Below are 24498 nucleotides of genomic sequence, written 5' to 3'. Positions count from 1 at the left end.
CATGTTCTGATTCCATGTGACCTCAGACTAATTCATAAATTGGAGACTTACTCAGTGCAACTCCCACCTCCAAACAGGGACTCTTCACTAGACTTTCACTAGAGTCTACCCACTCTGTTCACACTCCACTGCCTTTAAGTTGCTGCTTTCAGTAATATGTTCACAGTTTATGGTTGTTAACTGCTCAAGGATTAGAATTTTACTAATTCCCAGAAACAGAATTCACCAATGTACTTTCTAACTACCTTTCTGAGTTATACCTTTGCCTAATTTCACATATTCTGCAATTCAGATATCAAGGAATTTGGTAAACCACCAACTGGAAACAACCAACTTCATATAACAGTTTACTAACAATATCACTCAATTTTTAATCTAACCAAAATTAGAAAAAATTAATTAATTAATACTAAGTTTTAAAATTACATCCCAACTTATTATACTTACCTAGCTCCCAAGATATCCTTTTTGGCAAGGCCTATTCCAGCTATAACTTTTACCCTCACAATTCGGGAATTTTCCTAAAATACAAAAATTTATATTTTATTTTCATGTAATTCATAACTTACTTAAGACACATATCTTTATATATATATATATATATATACACACACCAAATAAGATAACAGGATTTTAAAATTAATTGGAAGAATCTTTTTTCAGGAATTAAAATGACTAAAAGTATATAGAGAAAAATAAAAATTGTATTGTTATTTGTAATGACTGGATTATCTACAAAGAAAACCCAAAGAAGCTAGAGTCAAATTATTATAATGAGCAAAAATTTATCATTGTTGCCAAGAAAATCCAAAACCAAATTACTGGAACTTATATGGATTCATCATTTTTGCTAGGTACAGGATAACACAAAATTCAGAGTTCATAATCATTTGTACTAATTATTTAGACAGGTAAAATTATTTTTTAAATGCCATTCAATAAACTATTTTTTAATAAAACTATAATGTATTGATATTTTAATGTATAAAACATTAAAATTCTTGGGTATCATAATAGCATGATGAGGTTTTATATAAGAATATCTTATTTTTAAGAAATACATATTGAAGTTATTTTGGGATAAAGTAAGATAAAGTTTGCAACTCACACTTAAATGGCTCAGCAAATAAAAAGTTGAACATGAGTGAATGTGTGTATATATGGAAGTAAAGGGAATAACCAACTGTTGCCAATTTCTGGATCTGACTGATGGGTAATCAAGTGTTCATTACACTATTGTTTTGTTGTCCCATAAATCTGAAATTTTTTAAAATAAAAAGGTGGGTAAAAATACTATAAAACAGAATGCACATTTAAAAAATTCACAAATAAGCAAAACTGTGAGATACAGGGGAAACAAAATTAAGAAAGAGTGTCAAGACCTTTATGGATAAAATCTGTAAATAAAGAAAATAAGGAAAATATAAATAAATGAAGAAATTCACTATATTCATAGAAGTAAATATTTAATATTATTATGTGTTTTTCCAAAGTAAATTACAAATTCAATACAATTCCAGCTCCCCTCCTTAAATTCTTTCATAGATCTTAACAAATGATTCTAAAATTCATACAGAGGAGTGAGAATGAGTAAAGAAGTAAACAATAATATTTGACCACTATTTTATACTACATACAAAAACAAACTCCAGACACATCAAATTTTAACAATGAAAAAGAAAACTTTAAAAAATTCTTAAGATAAATTTTAAGAATCTTGAATCTTAAATTGAATCTTCAATGTCAATTTCTGACATTGAAGAAAGAATTTTAAAAAATACAAACTCTAATCGAAAGAGCTGTTAGCTCTGACACTAAAATTACGTATCCTTTGTGTGAAAAGAGATGCCATGAGCAAAATGAAAAAACCACGGGCGGGACACACAGGGTAGAAATATCTAAAATATATATACCAAGTTCAAATTATGATTATCCAGGATACATTATTGTTGTTGGGTTGGTAAGTCCTGTCTAACTCTTTGCAACCCCATGGACTGGAGCCCACCAGGCTCCTCTGTGCATGGGATTTCCCAGGCAAGACTAGTGGAGTGGATTGCCATTTCCTTCTCCAGGAGATTGACCCAGGGATCAAACCTGCATCTTCTGCATTGCAGGCAGATACTTTACCACTGAGCCACCACAGAAGCCCATGTGGAATATATCAAGAACTTCTAAAACCCACAAAGTGATATTTAAACAACATAATATAAGAAATCATACAGAATGGTCAATAAACATGAAAAGATCCTCAATTTCACCAGATACGAGAGATCTCTAGTGTGTGTGCTGCCAGTACAAACACAACCAAGAACTCTAATACACTGTTCGTGAGAGTAATTTTGAAGAGATATTTGGCAATATCTATTGAAAGCTCTAAATCAATAGCCCAGGAATTTCACTATTAGATATAAGCCCTAGATAAACTATCACTGACATACATAAAGCCAACGATTTCACAGTAGCATTTATAAGATCAACAAATGTGAAACAAATGTGGCCTAACAGAGAGGAACCCAACTGGTTCTATTCTAAAATTACTCCATCAGCCAGATGAATGGATAAAAAAGATGTGATACACACACAAACACACACACACACACATACACACAATGTATACTCAGCCACAAAAAAGAATGAAATGTTGCCATTTGCAACAACATGGATAGACTTGCAGGGCATTATGCTAAGTGAAATAAGTTATATAGAGAAAGACAAATATTGTATGATATTCTTATACGTGGAATCGAAAAAATACAACAAACCACTGAATATAACAAAAAAAGAAGCAGGCTCAGACACAGAGAACAAATTAGTGGTTTCCAGTGGGGAGAAGTTGGGAGGGGCATTATAAGTGTGGCAGAGTAGCAAACCACTGGGTATAAGGTAGGCTCAAGGACATATTGTACACCACAAGGAATGTTGCCAATATTTTGTAATAACTGTAAATAGAAAGTAACCTTTTAAAACTGTATAAAAATTCTAAAACATAATAAAATTATCCCATCAGCAAGTAGTAGGTCATATTCCTTTCGGAGGAGAAATCTGGGTGGCAGATAATATACGTATCATAGGTTATTTATCCATTTCTAAATACTCAGAACAACCCTCATTCCTGGAAGTTCCATTGAATAAATATGATAACAGAAATATCCTCTAAGCTATAAAACTCAGATGACAAATTCATATAACACAAAAATCCTTGACTAGAGATACTAGATATTTTATAACTTTTATCCATCACCAAATATCAAATACACAGCCGATCTTACAAGTAAAAAGAGAAATCCTCAAGTATCAGAAATAAAGGCAATTAAAAATCAGAGAGGAAAACATAAACTGAAATTTCTGTTTTATGTGGGGACTGATTTCCAAAAATCTGAAGAGATTTACAGAACTACCATTTTTTTCTGGAAGGTCACTGAATAATTACATCAATTAAATATTCTATTGGCCCTACAACTGAATTTTCCTATACTAGTTGACTGCGAAGTGGCTACTCTATTAAAGTGGCTACTCTATTCAGTAATTAAGTAGGTACTAATTCCCAAGACTGATTCTAAAAATCAGATATCTTTTCAGGGATGACTTAATAAATACAAATTTTTTCAAGTGGTAAATTATAATCAAAGGTGCCCTTAGAAAATAATGTTATTTGATAATCTTATCTAAGTGCAGACAATTGTTTGTGATTTGTACATGATCTTAATTGAGGGAAGAAATTATCATTCCCTTCTAAAAAAACTAATCCATATTTGTTACTGTTAATCCATCTCCTGACTTAAAAATCATCCACATTAGCCTCTACTGAAACTATCCCCCAGAAGTCTCCTGAAGAAATGTGGCAAGCATTAAATAAAAACAATTCCAAGGGGTAATAACTTACAGTCACAGACACATTTAACTTTTAAACTTTATCCTTGCATTTTACAACCACAAAAATGAGAACTACTTCAGATGCTGTGGTTAAATGATGTAAAGCTATATTGATTTAAGAATCTTTCAGGAAACTAAATAAGAAATACCATTTATTTTCATATTTTCATTCATATAACTTCATTTTGTAAGTTTATGCTAAAAAATTGTCCCCACTGCTCTCTTTGATCACATCCATCATCAGAGATCACACTGATATTATCTTTGCAAATGAAGAAGGCCATATATGTTGCAACTAGAGACCAAACTCTTTAGTAATTTTAGAATTGTGACACTAAAAGTAGTATTAACAGAATTCCAGATGTACTGAAATTAGTAAAAAAGAGACCAAAAAAAAAAAAAAAAGAAACATCTTTTCCTTAATCAAAACAGAGTCTTTATCCTCAAGCAGACCAGGGCTATTCACTAAAGCTGGACTCTCCCCCTCTTTCACTCATAAGAGAGCTTTACTGATTTTTGAAAGTGAAATGAAAAGGTTGCAACTTGCAGGCAAAGATGTGTGGCTTCTTTCAAGGACAGGGGGAAACAAACTGGTAATATGTTATCAATGCAGGCAGCTTCAGTAATTAAAAGCAGCTTTCCAAAGGCTGAGATTTTCTCTACAATTCATGAAAACAGTGATGAATTATGCCTTAATCTTCTGTCAACCTCCCCCACCAAATAAATAAATAAAAACCAGGAACAGGAAATCCAGAGCTTTAAGTCTTTCCATCTCTCAAAGGTCTTGGGAGAATTTTTGTTAACCTCTTCATCCTTCTCCCCTCCTTTCATTGCCCACTCCCACCAGTCTACTTTTTAAAAAAGATATGTCCTGTGTTTACTTATCTCTGAGTTTTTATACAAGCTGGAGTCCTTCTGCCTGGGAGATCCTTCCCCATCCTCTACCCCTTCATTGTTCAAGTCCTACATCATCTGAGCAGATTCTTTAGAGACCATTAAAAATGGAATATTAATATTATTTAATGACAAAAATAATTATAATGTTAATTGGAATAATCAAGTTGCCAAATGGTATCTGTTCTCTGACAACTCCATAAAATCATAAATTCAGATGGATAAATATGCAACAATGAAAATAGCTACCATAATAATAATGAGATAAAGGTTTTAAAATTTAATTTAGGTTTTAAAGTTTAATTTAAAAGGTTTGGTATAGCTGAAGAGATGGAATCCCTGATCTCCGATGCCATCATGTCGCCCGAAGAGGAGCCGGACGGGTGCAAGCCAGACCCTCTCGGGAAGCGGCCTGCCGTCCGGCCTTTACCTTTGTTGGTCAGAGAAGCCAGTAACAACAGTCCAGGCTCGGACGGCTTGCTGCCCTCGACGCCGCCCCCAGCAGAGGAGGAGGAGGACGAGTTATATTGGCAGTCCCTGGAGATTATCTCTCGGTACCTCCGGGAGCAGGCAACCGGCGCCAAGGATGTGAAGCCCCTGGGCGGGTCTGGGGCCACCAGCCGGAAGGCGTTGGAGACCCTGCACCGAGTCGGGGATGGGGTGCAGCACAACCACGAGACGGCTTTCCAAGGCATGCTTCAGAAACTGGACATCAAAAACGAAGACGATGTTAAATCTTTGTCTCGAGTGATGGTTCATGTTTTCAGTGACAGAGTAACAAACTGGGGCAGGATTGTGACTCTTATTTCTTTTGGTGCCTTTGTGGCCAAACACTTTAAGAGTATAAATCAAGAAAGCTGCATCGAACCACTAGCAGAAAGCATCACAGATGTTCTCGTAAGGTCAAAACGAGACTGGATAGTCAAAGAAAGAGGCTGGGATGGGTTTGTGGAGTTCTTCCATGTAGAGGACCTAGAAGGCGGCATCAGAAATGTGCTGCTGGCTTTTGCAGGTGTTGCCGGAGTAGGAGCTGGTTTGGCATATCTAATAAGATAGCCTTTTAAGTGCAATAATTGATTCTTCAACCACCAAAACAGCCAACAAAATCACCACTGTGAACTCACATATTTATGAAGTCGGACATCAGGCTGTGCAGGCCATCACCTAGCGATGGATAAAACCAAGTGACAGGAGGATTGTGGCTAACAGTAATAAACACATGAGAAAAGTAATTTCCCCTTGAAGAGTCAGTATCTGAAAGAAGCTGAGTTCCGTTTCAGCAACAGGCAACCTTTGGGAAGCTGTGGAGATGGACATTTTGGTGAAGACTGTAGAGTGGAGAAACAACTCTCCTAGAACAGGAAATGGACAGGCTGGTCATAGATATGCCCACTGAATTCATAAACTTAAATAGAAGCACTAACAACGCCAGTGGCATATGTAAAATTTAAGCTACAACTATGACAAGAAGCCTCAGTACTGTACAGCAGAGTGAAGGGAAGCTTTTTTCCTCTCTAGTTAGCTTTCCCACGTGGGATTCTTCAATAGACCAAATGCTCAGGATGTTTATAGCTGTTCTACTTTGAGGGATTCTTATTTGCCTAATGTCATGGCCAAGAATACTGAAAGTTTGAATAGAATTACAATTTTGAAAAACTTCTGTTTATCTGTAAAAATTGTTTATAAGTTTGGAAATTAGTATTAATCAAAAAGATAAAAACAAAATTTTACTTTCATTTTTTCATACCCTTAAATTCAGTTTCTATAGTTAGGAACCTGTTTCTTACAGCTTTTCTATTCTAATCTTTGTTCTAGTCAATACTAGATTGTATACAGAACCAGCTGATGTAATTGTATGCAACCTGGTGTAGTACAACAATTCTGATAACTATGCAGGCTTTAATTTTCCTATCTTGATTTGGGTAAGTATTTCATAAAATGCTGTTTGGGGTTTTTTGTTTGTTTGTTTGTTTTTTAACCTGGGACTGAGAAATTAATGGAAATTAATCCTTTCACTTTGTTACAACCTGGGTTTTGCATAATTGAGTCAAGGTTTTAAGTTTTATTTTGGGGGGTGGAACACACAGGCTGATGACTTTCAGATGATGGGCTCTAATTGGGCAACTACTTATTTTGAATTCCTTCCATTTGTCCTAATTTAACTGGTGCAATTTAAACTGAGTTCATGAGCTCATCTTCAGAGCTTTTGCTAAAAGATTTTCAGGTGTTCCAAATAGGACTTATTAGTAATATGTATAAAAAGATCACATCAGGTGGATGAGAGACACTTGACCCCTATTTGCTTAATAAATTGTACAATAATGGCTTGGCAAAGCAAGCTATAGTCTAACCATGGTGCTATTATTAGGCTTGCTTGTTAAAACACAGGTCTAAGCCTAGCCTGTGAATAAAACAAATACTTATTTCATTTAAAAAAAATAAAAATAAATAAATAAAAGGTTTGGTATAAATTTAAGGTTTTTTTTTCTTAAAAAAACGCCTGTCCTTTCTTTAAAGACCAAATGATATCTTTCTAAAACCCTTGATACGAATTTTCCTTCTCTTTGTTAGAGGCTCAATTACATAGCATCTATCACATACCATCTTGTATCTGAGGCAATAAACTATGTATCTTTCTCAATTATTAAAATTGTGAAATTTTGAAGACCAAGAAACTCATCTTTATGTTTTCTTTGCATCCTCTATAGAACCCAGAAGATTACTTGGCAAATAGTAGGGGATGATAAATTCTTGATTAACAACAAATCTTTCTGAAGTAGCTGAAAGTAGGAATAAGGTACCAAATTAAAAGCAAGGGAAAGTCTGCACCAACAGTGAGCTCCCAGCCCCTTCACTTCTTGGGCCCAGAAGACTGGAAGACTTCTCTGTGAGGAAGTCAAAGGGGTTGGTGGTATATACTGTATGTGAGAATCCCACCACTATGGGATTGGTTCAGATAACACATATTGATAGGGTTCAGATAACCCTATTGTGAAATGCTCTAGTGAATAGTAACTGCCCACTCATACAAAGGATGGGACTAAATCAGGAAAGAGGAAGACAAGAGGTGAAAAAAAGCAGTGGATCCAACACAGAAAAGAGATCAAGAGAATTCTCACAATGCTGATAAACGGAATCCTGCAGACAATAGTGATATGACAGGTGTAGAGTGCAAGCCAGTCAGATGGAATGCAACATAGGAAGAAGCTGTCTCTAACAGAATGCAGAAAGGGAATGGACAGCATTCATTACATATGTGTGTGTGTATAAACACACTGAGTAGTTGTAAAGCTTTCAGGCAGCTTGCACTTTAATTTGTAATGTTGTTTAGTTGCTCGGTTATGTTTGACTGTTTTGAGAGCTCATGGACGGTAGCCCATCAGGCTCCTCTGTCCATGGAACTTCCCAGGTAAGAATACTGGAAGACATCTTCTGCACTGGCAGGTGGATTATTTACTACTGAACTGCCAGGATTCCCTTAATATGTGACAGTTGTACAGAAAATAGAAGCAAACAAAAATGTACAATAAATATAAATATGGTACAATGGTTCAGATGTGAATAATGCTACATCTACATAGTGTAATAATATAAATACTGAATATTTACATAACAAAAAATGTACTAGGGTAGGAGGGAGGGATTTAACTTTTTTTAATATAACTTTTTTTCCAAATTAAATACTGGAACCTGTGGCTTGATGGCAGTTTTCCTTCTCTGCTGTGTAAATTTACTTGAAACATTTTACAAAAGTATAAATATAAATGAAAATATAAATGCTAGATCATCTTTATTGAAAACTAAATGAAATCAGGGCTGTCTTAGTAATGCTGGAATATATATATGATTGCTATATATTTGCTACATATGATCAAAATTCCTCAGGAGTTTTTGGCAATAATGACTAGAATAGAAACTAGAATACCTAGAATTCTTAGATTTAAGAGACATTAGAGATTTTCAAAGTGTATTCCCTGGACTAGTAGTATGAGTTTAGAAACTCTGATTTTCAGAACCTCTTGAAATTTTCAGAACCTATTGAAAATAGACTACTGATGGGCCAGTGCCAGGAGCCGGTGAGGCATTCCACTCGTGACAAAGGTCATGAGGAAGGAGGCTGGGCATACGCAAAGGCGGGATCGAGCCTCAGGAGTCCCCCCAGATATTCTCAAGCATCTACCCCCCCAAAAACCAGAGTCTGCCTACTTTATTGCTTTGTGCTCTCACCTCTGACTTTACTGGGGGCTGTCCCCTACCACCATCTCGCTCTCTCTGTCAAAGAGTTAACTTACAGCTCCAATTAATAAAGTTTCTGGGCAACTAGGAGTGTTTAAATCCAAACCCCTCAGATAGTTCTCTAACTCGCCTGACAAATTTACCCGGACTCCTACAGCTATACATACGATTGTTTACAGTCTCCCAGCCTCGAGAGGCACGGGAAGCTTAAGATATTCAAATAGCTTAGAGCCTCTCAGAGAGTTAGAAACTGTCAGAATAAAACTAGTAAAAGATTTCATTGATGAGCCAATGCTTGTTGCCAAGTTTTCACATCCCCTGTATTGTATCCTTGAATATGTATTAATTAATAGTTGGTATGTAGAAAAAATAAGTAGTGGCCTTGGTGTTAGTAACTTTAGACCCTTAAGGTAATAAATTATTTCCTTTGTTGTAAACCCATTACACATCCGCCCTATAGGAATGCAATTTTACCTTTGGAAGATGGCGCCAAACCTTAAAATAATTACTCTTAGAGAAAATAAGTCTTATGGTTGATAAGTCTTTGTCAAGAGTCATAAAACGTTAATAGGCCTTCTGGCCAGAAGATGATGTAAATCACCTAAACCATTTGTATACGATAAATTTGCAGGAAAGAAACCCTGGTTTTTGATAAGGATCAAAGACTGCTGACTTTGCATCCCCTATTATCCTCTATGTGTTACTTAGGGTATAAAAGCCCCTGTTGAAAATAAAGCTACGGGCCTTGCTCACCAGAGCTTGGTTTCCCCATGTCATTCTTTCTTTTCACATTCTGGCTGATGTCTCCATCTGGAGTGCGGATATCCTCTGCAACCATTTATTTGCCTGGGCTTCTAAGACCCACTCGAGAATGTGTCTAAGGTGGGGCACCTTCTGCTATTCGAGAGGGCGCCTGCAGCCTCCGTGGTCAGAGCTAATCTGGTGTCACAGGTTATACTGATTTTCCACGTAAACCAAGCTACTCAGCCTCTTTTCTTCACTGAATTTTCCCACTGAACTATCCTCATTCTTTACTCTTTATATCTCTAATTAACATTTGAATAGGTCGCCGGCGCCGTCTCCCCTTCGAATACCCTGGATCAGCCGGGGCTGGACCTCGGCAGGCCAGTAGTCTAACAAACTCTGCAGGTGATTATGAAGGATACTAAAATTTAGAACTGCAGATAAAGAGCATGAGGGTAAGAAAGAGAAGTGCTATAGTTAATGCAACTGCAAGACTATTCCTCATTTAAAAACTATAACTTTTTTATTCAATCACTGCGATTCATGGGGTCACAAAGAGTCAGACACGACTGAGTGACTAATCTGATCTGAACCTCCCCCCAAAAGAATCTCATCATTACCTTACATCTTAACACTACTTTAAAATGTGTTACACCATACCAGACACGACTGAGCAGCTTCACTTTCACTTTTCACTTTCATGCATTGGAGAAGGAAATGGCAACCCACTCCAGTGTTCTTGCCTGGAGAATCCCAGGGATGGGGAATCCTGGTGGGCTGCCATCTATGGGGTCGCACTGAGTCGGACACAACTGAAGTGACTTAGCAGCAGCAGCAGCAGCACACCATATCTATGCTTCTGGGTTTCCAGGTGGAATAGTGGTAAAGAACCTGCCTGCCAATTCAGGAGATAAAAGAGACGCAGGTTCAATCCCTGGGTCAGAAGCTCCCTTGGAGAAGAAAATGGAAACCCACCCCAGTATTTTTGCCTGGAGAATCCCATGGACAGAGGAACCTGGTAGACCACAGTCCATAGCGTCACAAAGAGTTGGATATGACTGAAGTGACTTAACACACACAAATACCAATGCTTATTTATACATAAAACATGTCTGGAAGGAAACATATCAAGTTGATATCCTATATTTGTGGAAAATATAATTTCCATAAAAAAGATCTATAGATGAATGTTCATAGTAGGTTTATTCATAATTGCCAAAACCTGGAAACAAATGAAGGGTCCATCAAAAGTAGGGTGCATAAACATCTGGTAAATTCATACAATGGAACACTGTGCTATGCTTAGTCCCTCAGTTGTCTCCGACTCTTAGTGACTCCATGGACTATAGCCCGCCAGGCTCCTCTGTCCATGGGATTTCCCAGGCAAGAATACTGGAGTGAGTTGCCATACCCTCCTTCACAGGATCTTTCCAACCCAGGACTCGAAACCAGGTCTCCCAAATTGCAGGTGGATTCTTTACTGTCTGAGCCACCACGGAATCCCAAGAAAACTGGAGTGAATAGCCTATCTCTTCTTCAGGGGATCTTCCCGACCCAGGAATCGAACCTGGGTCTCCTACCTAGCTGGCAGATTCTTTACCAGCTGAGCTACCAGGGAAGCCTCAGCAATAAAAACAATGAGCTACTAAATCAAACAACCACATTACTACTTTGAAAAACATAACATTAAACAAAAGAAGCCAGACACCAAAAAGTAAATACTGTATGATTTCATTTAAACGAAGTTTCAGGACCAAGGCAAAACTAATACATGGCAATAAAAAGTTGCCTGAGTGAAGGTGAGAAGTTGAATGGAAGAAGACTCAAGGAAACATTTAGGAGTGAAGGAAATGTTCTACATCTTAATTGGATTGTCAGCTACACTTGGCTATGTATGTTGTTGAAAATCTTGTACATCAAATTGTACATTGAGATATGTGCATTTCACTATGGATAAATTGTACTCCTCCCTGCCCTCAGGAAAGAAAAGTAAAATAAAGACATTTTCAGACAAAAACAAAAACCAATGAACTTCATTAGCAGGAAACATTCACTGAAAGAAATTCTAGAGAATTTCTCCAGGCAGAAAAAAAAAGTCAACCCAGATGGAAAGTCAGAGGTATGGGAAGAAATGAAGAAATAACAAGAAAAGAAAATATTAAATACATGAGGAAAAACTTATGAGAAAAATAATAGCAATGTTGGTGGTGATGATGATGTGTGTGTAAGGTAACACAGGTAATCAGTGAGTTTCCATTCCACTTAGGATGCCATGCATGCATGCGTGCTAAGTCGCTTCAGTGGTGTTGGACTCTTGGCAACCATATGAACTGTAGCCTGCCATACTCCTCTATCCATGGGATTCTCTAGGCAAGAACACTGGAGTGGGTTGCCATTTCCTTCTCCAGGGGATCTTCCCGACCCAGGGATCGAACCCACATCTCTTATGTCTCCTGCACTGGCAGGCAGGTTCTTTACCACTAGTGCCACCTGGGAAGCCCTAGGGTCCCATACAAAATCCTGAATAAATGGCCTTAAGGCCGTGCCTCACTGGGGTCTGCTCTCCACTCCAGATTCAACTCCTGATACCGTCCCTCTTTGTCCAACACTCGAGGTGTCTTTACGGTCATCTCCATCTCATCTTTTGCACATGCACTTCTGTTTACCTAGAAGGCGTTTCCCCTTCCCTGCCTGGCTAACTCCTATCCATCCGTAGTGTACTTGCTCTGCTTTTCCTCATATTCTCTCCCCTCCTCCCTATAAGACTAATTCTTTTTTTTTCCTGTTATATACTTTTATCTTACACACCTTTTCCTTTGTAACATTTATAAAACATTGATGTGTGATTATGTATTTAATGACCCTCTCTTCCTCTAGGCTATAAATTCAGTAAAGTCTGTTGTCCTTCATTATAACCAAATAGCCTGACTCAAATGTTCAACAAATATTTTTCAAGCAAATACAGAATTCAAGTACTTCATAGGTCCACTGAAAAGCTATAAAAAAAAAAAACAAACAAACAGAAGATTCAGAAGAACAGAGGAATAGTTGCAAGTTACTTCTGCACATGTTCCATTCATCCTCTTACTGAACAAGAATCTCATCTGTTAATTTCTATTATTTGAGCAACTATTCACAGTAGGACAGAGGAAAGACCATGACTTTGGTACAAAAGAGTTCTGGGTTTCAGTCCTACGTCTGCTGCTGCTGCTAAGTCACTTCAGTTGTATCTGACTCTGTGCGACTCCACAGACGGCAGCCCACCAGGCTCTGCCGTCCCTGGGATTTTCCAGGAAAGAACACTGGAGTGGGTTGCCATTTCCTTCTCCAATGAATGAAAGTGAAAAGTGAAAGTGAAGTCACTCAGTCTACCTACTGAGATTAAGTCCTTGAGCAAATCACAATTTCAGATTTCCCATCTGTAATATGAAGATAGCAGTACCTAGTTTCTCAGGACAGTTGGGATAATTACAAAGTATAGAGAACACAGAACCTGGAAATCTGTGTATAGCAAGTATTCAATTAAAGGCAACTATGATTATATTTCAAATGACTTTTTCACCCTGGAGGAGGATATTTTCATTACAGCATCTATCTATACTGACATGATTGGTTGTCCACATTAGTCTTTTCGTCACTCCAACATGGCTCACTCAAGGAAAGTCAAGTATTTGGGTCAAGCCAGGAGGTTATGCTACAGATATATTTATTTCACAAAAGTCTCATCAAGACATTTTTGTATTTGTTTGTGCTGTGTCTTTCTCTCAGCATTTATCTGAAGATTTATTAACCTTCCAATTCATTTATCCTCTTAAAACTTTGACAGGATTGGGACAGAATACAGACTAAATGGAAGCTTCAAAAAGGAAGAAGTAACACTGATTCAGTAGAACAGTGAGTTTAGCAATTCGAATCAGCAATCTTATAGGTCTCCAGGTGTGGTAGAATATAATATTCTTAATACCAGATATAGCTAGGAGGTAGGCAAATAGCTGACTTAAATATCCTTTTCTGACAAATGTCAAAAACTTATGCCAGGTGTCCTATAAGTGACAGGGCCAGAATTACAACCTAGTCAAATTCCAATTTTTATACCCCTCCTCTCCCTAAGTGATGTATTTAAAGGGTACCTCCAAGATTCTATTCCCATGTGATATATGAATTGTTAATAGTTAGCTGTTTAAAAAAAAAAAAAATTGTAGTCCCTTCTCTTCTCTTCCTGGTGCAGAGGAATCAACAGCAGGCCTCAGGCAGAGTTTGGGGGGAGCAGTAAGGTGCATGGAGGTGCATGAGCAGCAGGTCCACAGCATGGGGAACTGAGGAGAAGAGGAAGGTGCCATATAGAGAGGCTTCAGTAGCATGCCCACTGGAATGGGCCTCGGAGGACAGAGAGGAAGACAGCATGGACATACACGGCAGTGCTCCCACTGGCACCCAGGGAGCTAAACGCAGGGTGCAGAAGTGGCAGACAGAGGACATATCTGCATGACTGGAAGATCATTTATACCAGAAACATATGTAAATTGGGACTAAGCAAATAAGTAAATAGAATGAGGATAATGAAACTCAGAATTTTCACTGTTCATTTTAGCCACTCAGACATGTCCAACTCTTTGTGACCCCATGAACTGTAGCCCGCCAGGCTCCCCTGTCCATGGAATTCTTCAGGCAAGAATACTGGAGTGGGTAGCCATTCCCTTCTCCAGGGGATCTTCCCAACCTAGGGATCAAATCCAAGTCTCCTGCATTGCAGGCAGATTCTTTACCATCTGAGCCACCAGGGAAGCCCTTTCTAAAAACCATTTCCCTACTAAATGAACCAGTGTTTCTAGGAGAAATGGCTGATTCCAGAAAGTGCTGGACCAGGCAAAATATAAGAGGAGCCTAGAACATCTTCTGCCAGAAAAGTAATGAAGAGTTCAAAGAATGGTGGGGACTTGCCATAAGGACACAGGAACCTCCTTGAAAAAGCTTCCACTGGCCAAACCGAGATAGTTTGAGCCATAAAATATTTAAGGATAGAGATTAATTACAACCCATTGAACAGGTGGGATTCTACAGGTCCATGCTGATACAAATAAATAAACAGATAGCAAATGGCCAAGAAAGAAAAGGTTCTTCTTACACAAAACATCAATTAATAAAAATGGAAATAAAAACAGCAGCATTTGTTTCAGGTGGAAGTCATGGATGGATATTAAAACTAGTGGATGCAGATCTGATTGAGGGAGTAACAGGCAGGAAGGCCAGGGGTCTCCAAACGGAGGAAATAGCCTGCAAGTGTCAGACATTTTTATCTCTCTTAAGCGGCAGGAGGAAACAAACTAGCGATATTTTTTTTCCTTTTCTATACAAATTTAAAAGGAGGTTTCTCTTAAAATACTATGTTGCCATACTGACACCTGGTTTCACCTGAAGTTAACTATTCTCAAACCTTGAGTTAACCGATCCATTTCTCTTATGGAAATGTTTGTCTTAAGCTATGCTAATGTACTATGCATTTACCGCAGACTCTGTCTTCAAGTCGGTTCTGCCTAACGGCTCAGAACCTACTTGACAAACCAGTATGTTATACTCAGATATTGTTCCCCTAATCTATGTAAACTAAACTATTTGTATGGTAATCTGCCCTTCTACAAGATTCAAGTTAATCATTTTATGGGCCGGGATGAATCGTCTGGTCAAGATTATCCCAAAATGCATCTTATGGGAGAGGGGCCCAGTGCCATTCTGAGTTTTAAGACATTCCTTTCTTTCATTAACAGACTGCTAGTGACTATATTAACATCCAGCTAAAGACTAGCAGCGGGGTACTCTTTCTGCCCCCTTCTGATGCCTATGTCAGAAGCTTTCTCTATCTCCTTTATACTTTAATAAAACTTTATTACACAAAAGCTCTGAGCGATCAAGCTTCGTCTCTGGCCCTGGATTGAATTCTTCTCCTCCGGAGGCCAAGAATCCCGGCATCTTTTCATTCAACAACAACCTTTCGTAATGAATGAGGAATGGGATACTACCACAGTCTCTGAATATGCCTCCACAAAATATCAATCAATTATAAAGGGAAAGCAGCAACATCACCAAGAAGAAACCTAGCAGACACCAAAATTACCAAGTGATCAAGGTTAAACGATGATGAGATAAGCCAAAATCAAGCACCCCTTGATATACCCTGAGAAAAATATGGTATTGACTCGATAATTCCTGCCCCCAAAGCATGGCTTTGACGTCATCCTGAGGAAACAGTAAACAGATCCAAGTTGAGGAACATTGACAGGTTATACAGCCTGTGCTCCTTACAGTTGTTAAGGATAAGAAAGACTGAGGAACTGATACAAAGTACATGCAACATACACTTCTGGATGGGATTCTACATTGTAAAAGAAGAGAAACTATTAGAACTCTGGTCAAAGACTGAATGGGATCCGTGGATTGGGTGTAGTGTCATAACAATGTTGACTTCCTACCTTAGAGGGCTGGATGGCTGTGATGCAGGAAAACATTCTTCCTTTAGGAAAATAAAGAGTATTTAGTGGTGATGGGAAATCCTACATGCAGGTTTTCCTCAAATGGTTCCCCAAAAAGACTAATGAAAATGACAATTAAAAGGTTATGGAACAATTATGGTGAAATAACAACAGGTGGAGAATCTGCTTTAGGAGGATTTGGAGTTCTTTGTACTGTACTTCCAACTTCTCAGTTGGTTTAACATAATTAAAAAGCAAATTATTAAAAATGAACTAAATTTATCTACTTCTTTGTTCCCATGGAAACTCACAAAAAATAATTAGAATGATGCTGGAATTCAGTTCAGTTCAGTTCAGTCGCTCAGTCGTGTCTGACTCTTTGCGACCCCAGGAATTGCAGCACACCAGGCCTCCCTGTCCATCACCAACTCCCGGAGTTCACCCAAACTCACGTCCATCAAGTCGGTGATACCATCCAGCCATCTCATCCTCTGTCATCCCCTTCTCCTCCTGCCCCCAATCCCTCCCAGCATCAGAGTCTTTTCCAATGAGTCAACTCTTCACATGAGGTGGCCAAAGTACTGGAGTTTCAGCTTTAGCATCATTCCTTCCAAAGAAATCCCAGGGCTGATCTCCTTTAGAATAGACTGGTTGGATCTCCTTGCAGTCCAAGGGACTCTCAAGAGTCTTCTCCAACACCACAGTTCAAAAGCATCCATTCTTTGGCACTCAGCTTTCTTCACAGTCCAACTCTCACATCCATACATGACCACTGGAAAAACCATAGCCTTGACTAGACGAACCTTTGTTCGCAAAGTAATGTCTCTGCTTTTTAATATGCTATCTAGGTTGGTCATAGCGTTCCTTGCAAGGAGTAAGTGTCTTTTCATTTCATGGCTGCAGTCACCATCTGCAGTGATTTTGGAGCCCCAAAAAAAAACAAAGTCTGACACTGTTTCCACTGTTTCCCCATCTATTTCCCATGAAGTGATGGGACCAGATGCCATGATCTTAGTTTTCTGAATGCTGAGCTTTAAGTCAACTTTTTCACTCTCCTCTTTCACTTTCACCAAGAGGCTCTTTAGTTCTTCTTTACTTTCTGCCATAAGGGTGGTGTCATCTGCATATCTGAGGTTATTGATATTTCTCCTGGCAATCTTGATTCCAGCTTGTGCTTCTTCCAGCCCAGCGTTTCTCATGATGTACTCTGCATATAAGTTAAATAAGCAGGGTGACAATACATAGCCTTGACGTACTCCTTTTCCTATGCTGGAATTAAAGAACTGCAAAAAAGCAGTGATGGGAAGAACAACACATGAAGTACTGGGTTAGACACTAACATGGCTGCCAGGTACACTGTGCTTCTCCTTCTTTGTGTGCAGTGAATACAGGTTTTGGGAACTTGGTTCTCATGCTCAGTATGATGCCAGGGCAGGAAGGGTCTGCTTCTGCTCAGTGACAGTCTAGAAGTGTCAGAACATGCACTTCTTAGAAACCCTGTTGCTTACGTACTGTTGTAGATGTCAGCATCAGAGACATCCATTCTTCTGTATGTGCAAACTCTACTCCCAAACTGGCAATGGAGACTCAATCCTTTCCTCTTTATTTCCTTCTTTTCTTTTCCTTTCCAGTCAGGTTTCAGCTGCAGGAAATAGAAGGTACTCTAGATATTTTCAGAAGAAAGAAGCTCATACAGGGAATTCGGATCAGATCAGATCAGTCGGTCCGTCCTGTCCAACTCTTTGCGACCCCATGAATCACAGCACGCCAGGCCTCCCTGTCCATCACCAACTCCCGGAGTTCACTGAGACTCACGTCCATCGAGTCAGTGATGCCATCCAGCCATCTCATCCTCTGTCATCCCCTTCTCCTCCTGCCCCCAATCCCTCCCAGCATCAGAGTCTTTTCCAATGAGTCAACTCTTCGCACGAGGGGGCCAAAGTACTGGAGTTTCAGCTTTAGCATCATTCCTTCCAAAGAAATCCCAGGGCGGATCTCCTTCAGAATGGACTGGTTGGATCTCCTTGCAGTCCAAGGAACTCTCAAGAGTCTTCTCCAACAGGGAATTAGGTGCTTCCAAAAGAGCTGGAGAGGTAGGCTCTAGGCTGTGCCTTTAGAGGACCCCAAAACACCTCAGAACTGGCCTACCCAGGAAGCTGCGACATCTGAGAAAGGAAGGTTATCAGGAGCCACCATCAGACCTGCTGACTTTACGAACATAATCCATCTAGATGCCAGGAAGCTGCCACCACCACTATTTCTGTAATTTCCTATCAATGCCCACAAAACAACTTATCAGGCACTAAAAGACTTTTGTTAGAAAAACTCAATATCTATATGACTATGCTTGTCAGCAGAAAAAGCCAAAGAAACAAGAAGTTATATAGCATCACTTTATTTGCACCTTCCCCATCTCGAGTAGGGGTACCTCACTGGGAAAACTGTTTCACCACTCTTTCTGGAAGGCTAAATGCAAGAGTCTGAGAAACACAGTGTTTAGCTTTCTAGCCTCTGTGTAACAGGTAAGTCCACTGAAATGAAGAGGAAAGGATGCTGAGTGGCCAGTCCCATGTATATCACACTACTTACCATAGCTGGGTGGGAGTTATCTGCTACTATTAATCCCAAGAGACTGTCAGAGGGACCTCCCTAGTGGTTCAGTGGCTGAGACTCCGAGCTCCCTATGCAGGGGGCCCAGGTTTGATCCCTGGTCTGGGAACTAGATCCTGCATGCCAAAACTAAGACCCAGGGCAGTCAAACAAACAAATAAATACTTTTCAAAAAGAGGTTGTCAGAGTAAATTTGGTATAAATTATGCTACTTTCTTAGTTTATTAAACTTTAATGACAAAATTCTGTACATGGAGCCAGGACTGTCTCTTACTCAAAGACACTTAAATTAGAAGAGCTAAAACTCACTGACAAGTGAGAGAGAGGTATAATGACCTAAATTTTGGTATACTAACATGCTCATACAGTGTGACTCAGTGGCTCTCCAGTATATACTGGTTAAATTACAGTTCTCTCACCATCTTCTATCCCATCTCCATTCATTTTTCTCTTTGTTTCTGTTTCTAATTTAAACTAATTATCTCTTTTGCTGCCATATGAACCCTATCTTACTTATAACCAACAGCAGAGGGCTGCCTATTCCAAGGCTAGTCTGTGAGTTTTAGAAAATGACATCGCTGCAATGTTTTTCTTCAAAAAATAAAAGGAATGAGTGGGTGATTTTTCTAAGCCCTCTTTTACTTTTGTGATAGATCAGAAAATAAAAAGCAAATGATAGTGATGAAATGACAATCTCTACCAGAATACAAGCGGTTTTTGTCTTCCCCACAGACTGTGAGCTTCTCACAAAACAGGCGGACACAGCTTTTTTTTTCTGTGTACCTGGTGCCTAGCATACTGCACAATACAGAACAGACTGCTAAAAAGTGTCTGTTGAATGAATAACCCAAATTACACTGGAAGAAGTGGAAGATGACACTTTATCATGTTGTCTCTTATCTTCCTATCTCACTCTTCCTCATTGAGGAAAAAGGGAACAGAGAGAGCAGGAGGGAAATCTGAGTCTGACAATCAGGACGCCCACCGTGCCAACAGAGTGGGCCCCACACCACGAAAGTGCCCAAAAGTACAAATCCTTCACCCAGTTTAGGAAAACCTCATTTCAAAGGGTGGAGTTTCTGGCCCTTAGTACCAGTTGCTGACTGACCACCCACCAATTGGCATAATTTGATTTATCTCAGTTGGGAAGAAGAATGATGTGAGAAGCAAATAACTGAAAACACAGATCTGTACCAAGAGGGGAGAGGGATGGAAGGAGAGAGAAACAGAATGAATGACACCTCTGGCAAGATGATATCTAGGATCAATTGGTTCTGCTGGAAGAAAGTGAGATGAGAAATCTGGACTCGCAGAGCTTACCTCTGAGTAGTAACAACAACAAGGAAAGAAAGTCCAAGGCCAGCCTGCCAGTCTGAGATTATCTGCCTTGAACAGTTTGTTGTAGCAAGCAGGGAGACAGATCTGATAAGAAGAAAGCTATCATAGTTTCAATACTGCATTAGTTTCTTCTGATCTCTTCTACAGAACAATAATGGGACATTAGCTAGACTATTATCTTCAGCCATAACATACTGACAGTCTTTCCTTAGGATTGCCAAGAAGCCACCATTTGTCCACCACTTCTTTGTTTCTCCTCTGGTAGCAATAACTAAGAAATTCAATTCTAATTGCATCACATAATCATTCTCAAAACACTCTGAGATAACTTGCTTGAATCAACAAGTTGCCCACTGCTTATAAACCAAAAGCTTTCAAGAGAAACATAAAGATACTTTGTAGAGACTGAAGATACCAAGTTACCAAGAGAAAGCACTATTACAACACTTAGAACAATCTAAGTAATTAATCTAAATTAGGCTGAAAGATTTACAGTTAATTGGGTCTAATCTTGATAATAGGAACATGTGACAGCTTATTCAATCAGCAAGAATGCTCATATTTTTTGTGAGCAAAATTTAACCAGTCACTGTTAGACTAGACATTCTTTTCATTTTCCACCCATTCCATTTTTGAGACAATCACCAATAACACAAGGAAGCCCCATCTCATTTAAAATGGAACTACTCTTTACAAATAAGTTTGTTTTTAATAAGCACAAGGCATAACCAGCATAAGTTATTTAGCTGATAAGAGACAGTTTTGCCTTCTCAAATCACAGAATTTTAAGGTTGAACAGCTGTGGCAAGTCCTTTTAAATATTTATACTTTTTTGGCTTCATCTGTAAAATATCAGTGAAGACCAGGGAAACAACATGAACTTTCCACACTTGACACTTGTTGCTAAATAGGAAGGGGGGAAAAAATCTATCTCCCTGCTTTCCCATCCCCATCTCGTCTAAGAGAGTTTAAAAGGATATCAGAAGAAAAAGAAAAAGAAAAAAAAAAACTAATGACACTTCAGGTCAAAGTCCATAAAGTTAAGCCCAAAGGGTTTCTCTTTGCCAGAATAGTCTAATCAACAGCCGGGATGCTAAGCTCCAGGGAAATGCACCCCACCCCCTCCCGGAGCTCACGCATACTCGGCTCGGGGTGGCAGGAAGGGGCAGGCGAGGTGCTGCGCGTACCCCCGCGCAGTCAACCCGAGGGCTGCCTAACCCCCCTCCTCATCACTTCCTGAAAGAAACTGACAAGGAAGGCGGCGGTTCTAGGGAAAAGAGGGGTGTGGAGTCCACAGGCTCGCGAAGAAAATGCCGCTTCCTAAAGCAACGCCCCCGCCCACAAGCCTGTGCGAGCCGGGCAGTCTCGGGGGGTCCCCACAGCGCCCGGCGCGCTCCCGGGTCTCGCGCAGAGGAAGGAGGTCGCTGACAGCCGCCCCTCCGGCCGCCGCCCCCTCCTCCAGTCCCGTTGATGGGCAGCGCGATGGGAAGCCCGCTCGGAGTCCCGCGTACCCCTCACCTCGTCCTCCGGGAGCCCGAACACCTCCACCGCGCAAGTTGCCATTTCCGAAAGGTTCCTGCAAACCGGACGCGCTCGCCCCCACCCAGAGTGGGAACTGTAGTGAGGAGGAGGAGGCGGAGAAGAGGGAGGAGGAGGGAGGAGTTGGAGGAAGAGGGGGCCGTCCTCCCCAGGCCGCACAGCGCCCCCAGCGGCCAACTAGCGCTAGTGACACGAGAAAGCGGGGCGGGGAGGGCCTGCGGCGCCTCGGCGGCGGCGCGTGTGAAAAGGCTCCGGGCCTGGGAGCCGCGCGCGGTGGGGGAGCGTGGGCGCTGGGACTCGGGTGAGAGGAGTGGGGGCTCGCCTTCCGTCTCCCCGCCAGGAGGATGAGGCCAGACCTCGCCGCCTCGGGGATCTAGGCAGCCCCCAGGCATTTCGCCAAGCGGGCAGTGGCGCCGGGAGGACTCCTGCCCTTCCCCAGGAAAGCAAAGCTGCGGCTCTCCTCGGCAACATGTCTCACTGAGATCCGCCTCACTCTCTCCATAAGCTAAGAATCAGACCTGTATTTTGTGGGTTGAGGCTACGGATTCCAAAAGCAGCCGGACCTTGGGACCCAGGTGCAAAGCCCAGCCTGAGCATGGCGGCAAATGGGGACGCTAGTAGGGATCGCATCAGCCTTGGACTCAGGATCTGAAATTCACTCCCTGTGACTTGTAAACACTGTACCAATTAATATTTCTTGTTATATGGTCTGCCAATAATGTCCAGCCTTCAGGCTTAACCCTGTAAATCTGCTTAGCTAAGTAAGCCTTGATCTGCAGCACCGCTGGAAGATAGCAAAGAAGGGAGAAAATAAACTAGGACCTCCTATACTATAGCGGAGAAGGCAATGGCACCCCATTCCAGTACTCTTGCCTGGAAAATCCCGTGGATGGAGGAACCTGGAAGGCTGCAGTCCAGGGGGTCGCTGAGTCGAACACGACTGAGCAACTTCACTTTCACTTTTCACTTTCATGCATTGGAGAAGGAAATGGCAACCCACTCCAGTGTTCTTGCCTGGAGAATCCCAGGGATGGGGGAGCCTGGTAGGCTGCCGTCTATGGGGTCGCACAGAGTCGGACACTACTGAAGCGACTTAGCAGCAGCATACTATGGAATAATCATGCTTATTTTACAGCCATATCTGATGGGTTTTATACTTCTACAGTCACAGGATGATCCTCATCAAATAAACCACCCCAAAGGGAATGGGGAAAATGATAAGTGCTCACTAAGTTAGGACTAATACCTTGTCCTTTTCTTCAGTTCAGTTCAGTCTCTCAGTCGTGTCCAACTCTTTGCAACTCCATGGACTGCAGCAGGCCAGGCTTCCAGGCCCATCACCAACTCCCAGAGTTTACTCAAACTCATGACCATTGAGTCGGTGATGCCATTCAACCGTCTCATCCTCTGTCTCCCCCTTCTCCTCCCACCTTCAGTCTTTCCCAGCATCAGGGTCTTTTCAAATGAGTCCTTTTCCTACAGTTGCAGAAATTTGCAAAACTCTGGAATCTCAAAATCTAATTTAAATTTTCCTTAAGGAAATCAGAATAAACAAGTTCAAGTGCAGAAAGGAGAATAAGACTGTAACCCATATTAATAGTTTGTTATATAAGATTTTGTTGGACTTTGTTTGGCAGGACCCATTTAGTTTGTATTATGTATCAAAATTCCATCAATACATCATTCAGATTTTATCATCTGCATTAGGGAGAAAGAGTGGCAATTAACATAGTGCAAAATTCCAAAATAGTCAGGAACTGTTGGCTTAACTAAATTTAAAAAGCTATAATAGTATTAATTTCTGTTTTATAAATTGTCACATACTTGTGGGTTTTAGTATGTTAGGAGTAAAATAATCTGACAGTATTCTCTATGCCCTTTTATTTTGGAAATAACTTTCCCTAATCTCTTCTTGATACACATTTTTATATTTTAAGTAGGGCATTCATGTCATTTCAGGTCTTGGTTTCAAACAGATATAGAAATAGCTTCCATCTTCCTACTAAAATTTAATGAATAGACGAGAAGGATACACACAACCTAAAACTGGTAATAAAATCAACCAGAATTCCCAGTGATTTATAAAGTAAAGCATCAGCTCATATAGCTAATAGCAGTAGTGAAGATAATCCCCCCAACCACTGATTTGACTCGATTTCTTATTCTTTCTGTCTGGACCCAAAATCATAATGAAGAATTAAGCAGGCAATTTACTGACGTATGATAAACTAAAGTAGTTATTTCCCAGCCAAAAGGTAGGAGAAGCCCTGTATAGCTGGTACCTGGAATGATCATGGTGTTCAAATAGAGACGGTGGTATTAGATGGTGGTCCAATAACCAGTGCTATGGTCAAGAAAGCTGTTTGAAATGAGAAGCCCCTCTTCAGCTGGATATCCATCTCAACTTCATGGTATTCTCATGTAGACTTTTTTCCCACCTAGCCTGCCTTCAATTAAGTTCATGTTGATTTGACTTGAATAACTTTGTGTATAACCCTATAAGAGGCATGTAGGAAGAATGTGATATTGTGAATAATAATTTGTCCCAAGCCTCACACCCCTGCTAGGGATTGCCCCCAAGTGAAAGGCTAGGCAATTCTAGCAACCTCCAGTGGCATCACCATGCTATTTCTTGTTCATGAACTTATTCTCCCTTCAAATCTCTTTTTACATGAGTCTCCAAACTGATAAAGGAGCAGTAAATGAATGAAAAATCAATAAACCTTATCAAGACTTCCTAGTAGATTGTGTACCAACGACTCTATCTGTGCTTATGATGTTAATTGTAAGGCAGTTT

The 24498-nt window shown here is 40.1% G+C and overlaps 2 protein-coding genes across 2 annotated transcripts in view; one reads left to right on the top strand and one right to left on the bottom strand.

The window, feature by feature from the left end:
* Positions 1-21784, bottom strand: part of NEDD4 (NEDD4 E3 ubiquitin protein ligase) — a 144459-nt gene extending 122675 nt beyond the window's left edge. The window contains exons 1-2 of the mRNA XM_003586572.6: positions 21681-21784; positions 448-521 (exon numbers count right to left, since the gene is read on the bottom strand). Coding sequence (XP_003586620.1) covers positions 448-521; positions 21681-21725 — 119 coding nt within the window. The 5' untranslated portion in view covers positions 21726-21784. The remainder of the gene's footprint in view (positions 1-447; positions 522-21680) is intronic.
* On the top strand, positions 4429-5825 carry LOC101908048 (induced myeloid leukemia cell differentiation protein Mcl-1 homolog). Its single transcript, XM_059890724.1, has 2 exons — positions 4429-4466; positions 5079-5825. Exons 1-2 carry the CDS (start codon positions 4429-4431, stop codon positions 5821-5823), a joined length of 783 nt encoding a protein of 260 aa, XP_059746707.1. The 3' UTR covers positions 5824-5825.
* Positions 21785-24498: the final 2714 nt, after the last annotated feature.

The sequence above is a fragment of the Bos taurus genome, chromosome 10 (assembly GCF_002263795.3).
Source record: "Bos taurus isolate L1 Dominette 01449 registration number 42190680 breed Hereford chromosome 10, ARS-UCD2.0, whole genome shotgun sequence".
Lineage (NCBI taxonomy): Eukaryota > Metazoa > Chordata > Mammalia > Artiodactyla > Bovidae > Bos > Bos taurus.
This window is presented reverse-complemented; position numbering and strand designations above follow the sequence as displayed.

What these genes read in the sequence shown, in the direction of transcription:
- LOC101908048 (XM_059890724.1), top strand. Translation starts at nt 4,429, where the DNA reads ATGTGTGGCTTCTTTCAAGGACAGGGGGAAACAAACTG. An exon ending in GGACAGGGGGAAACAAACTG is followed by an intron (nt 4,467 to 5,078) that starts GTAATATGTTAT and finishes TTAATTTAAAAG; the next exon opens with GTTTGGTATAGCTGAAGAGA.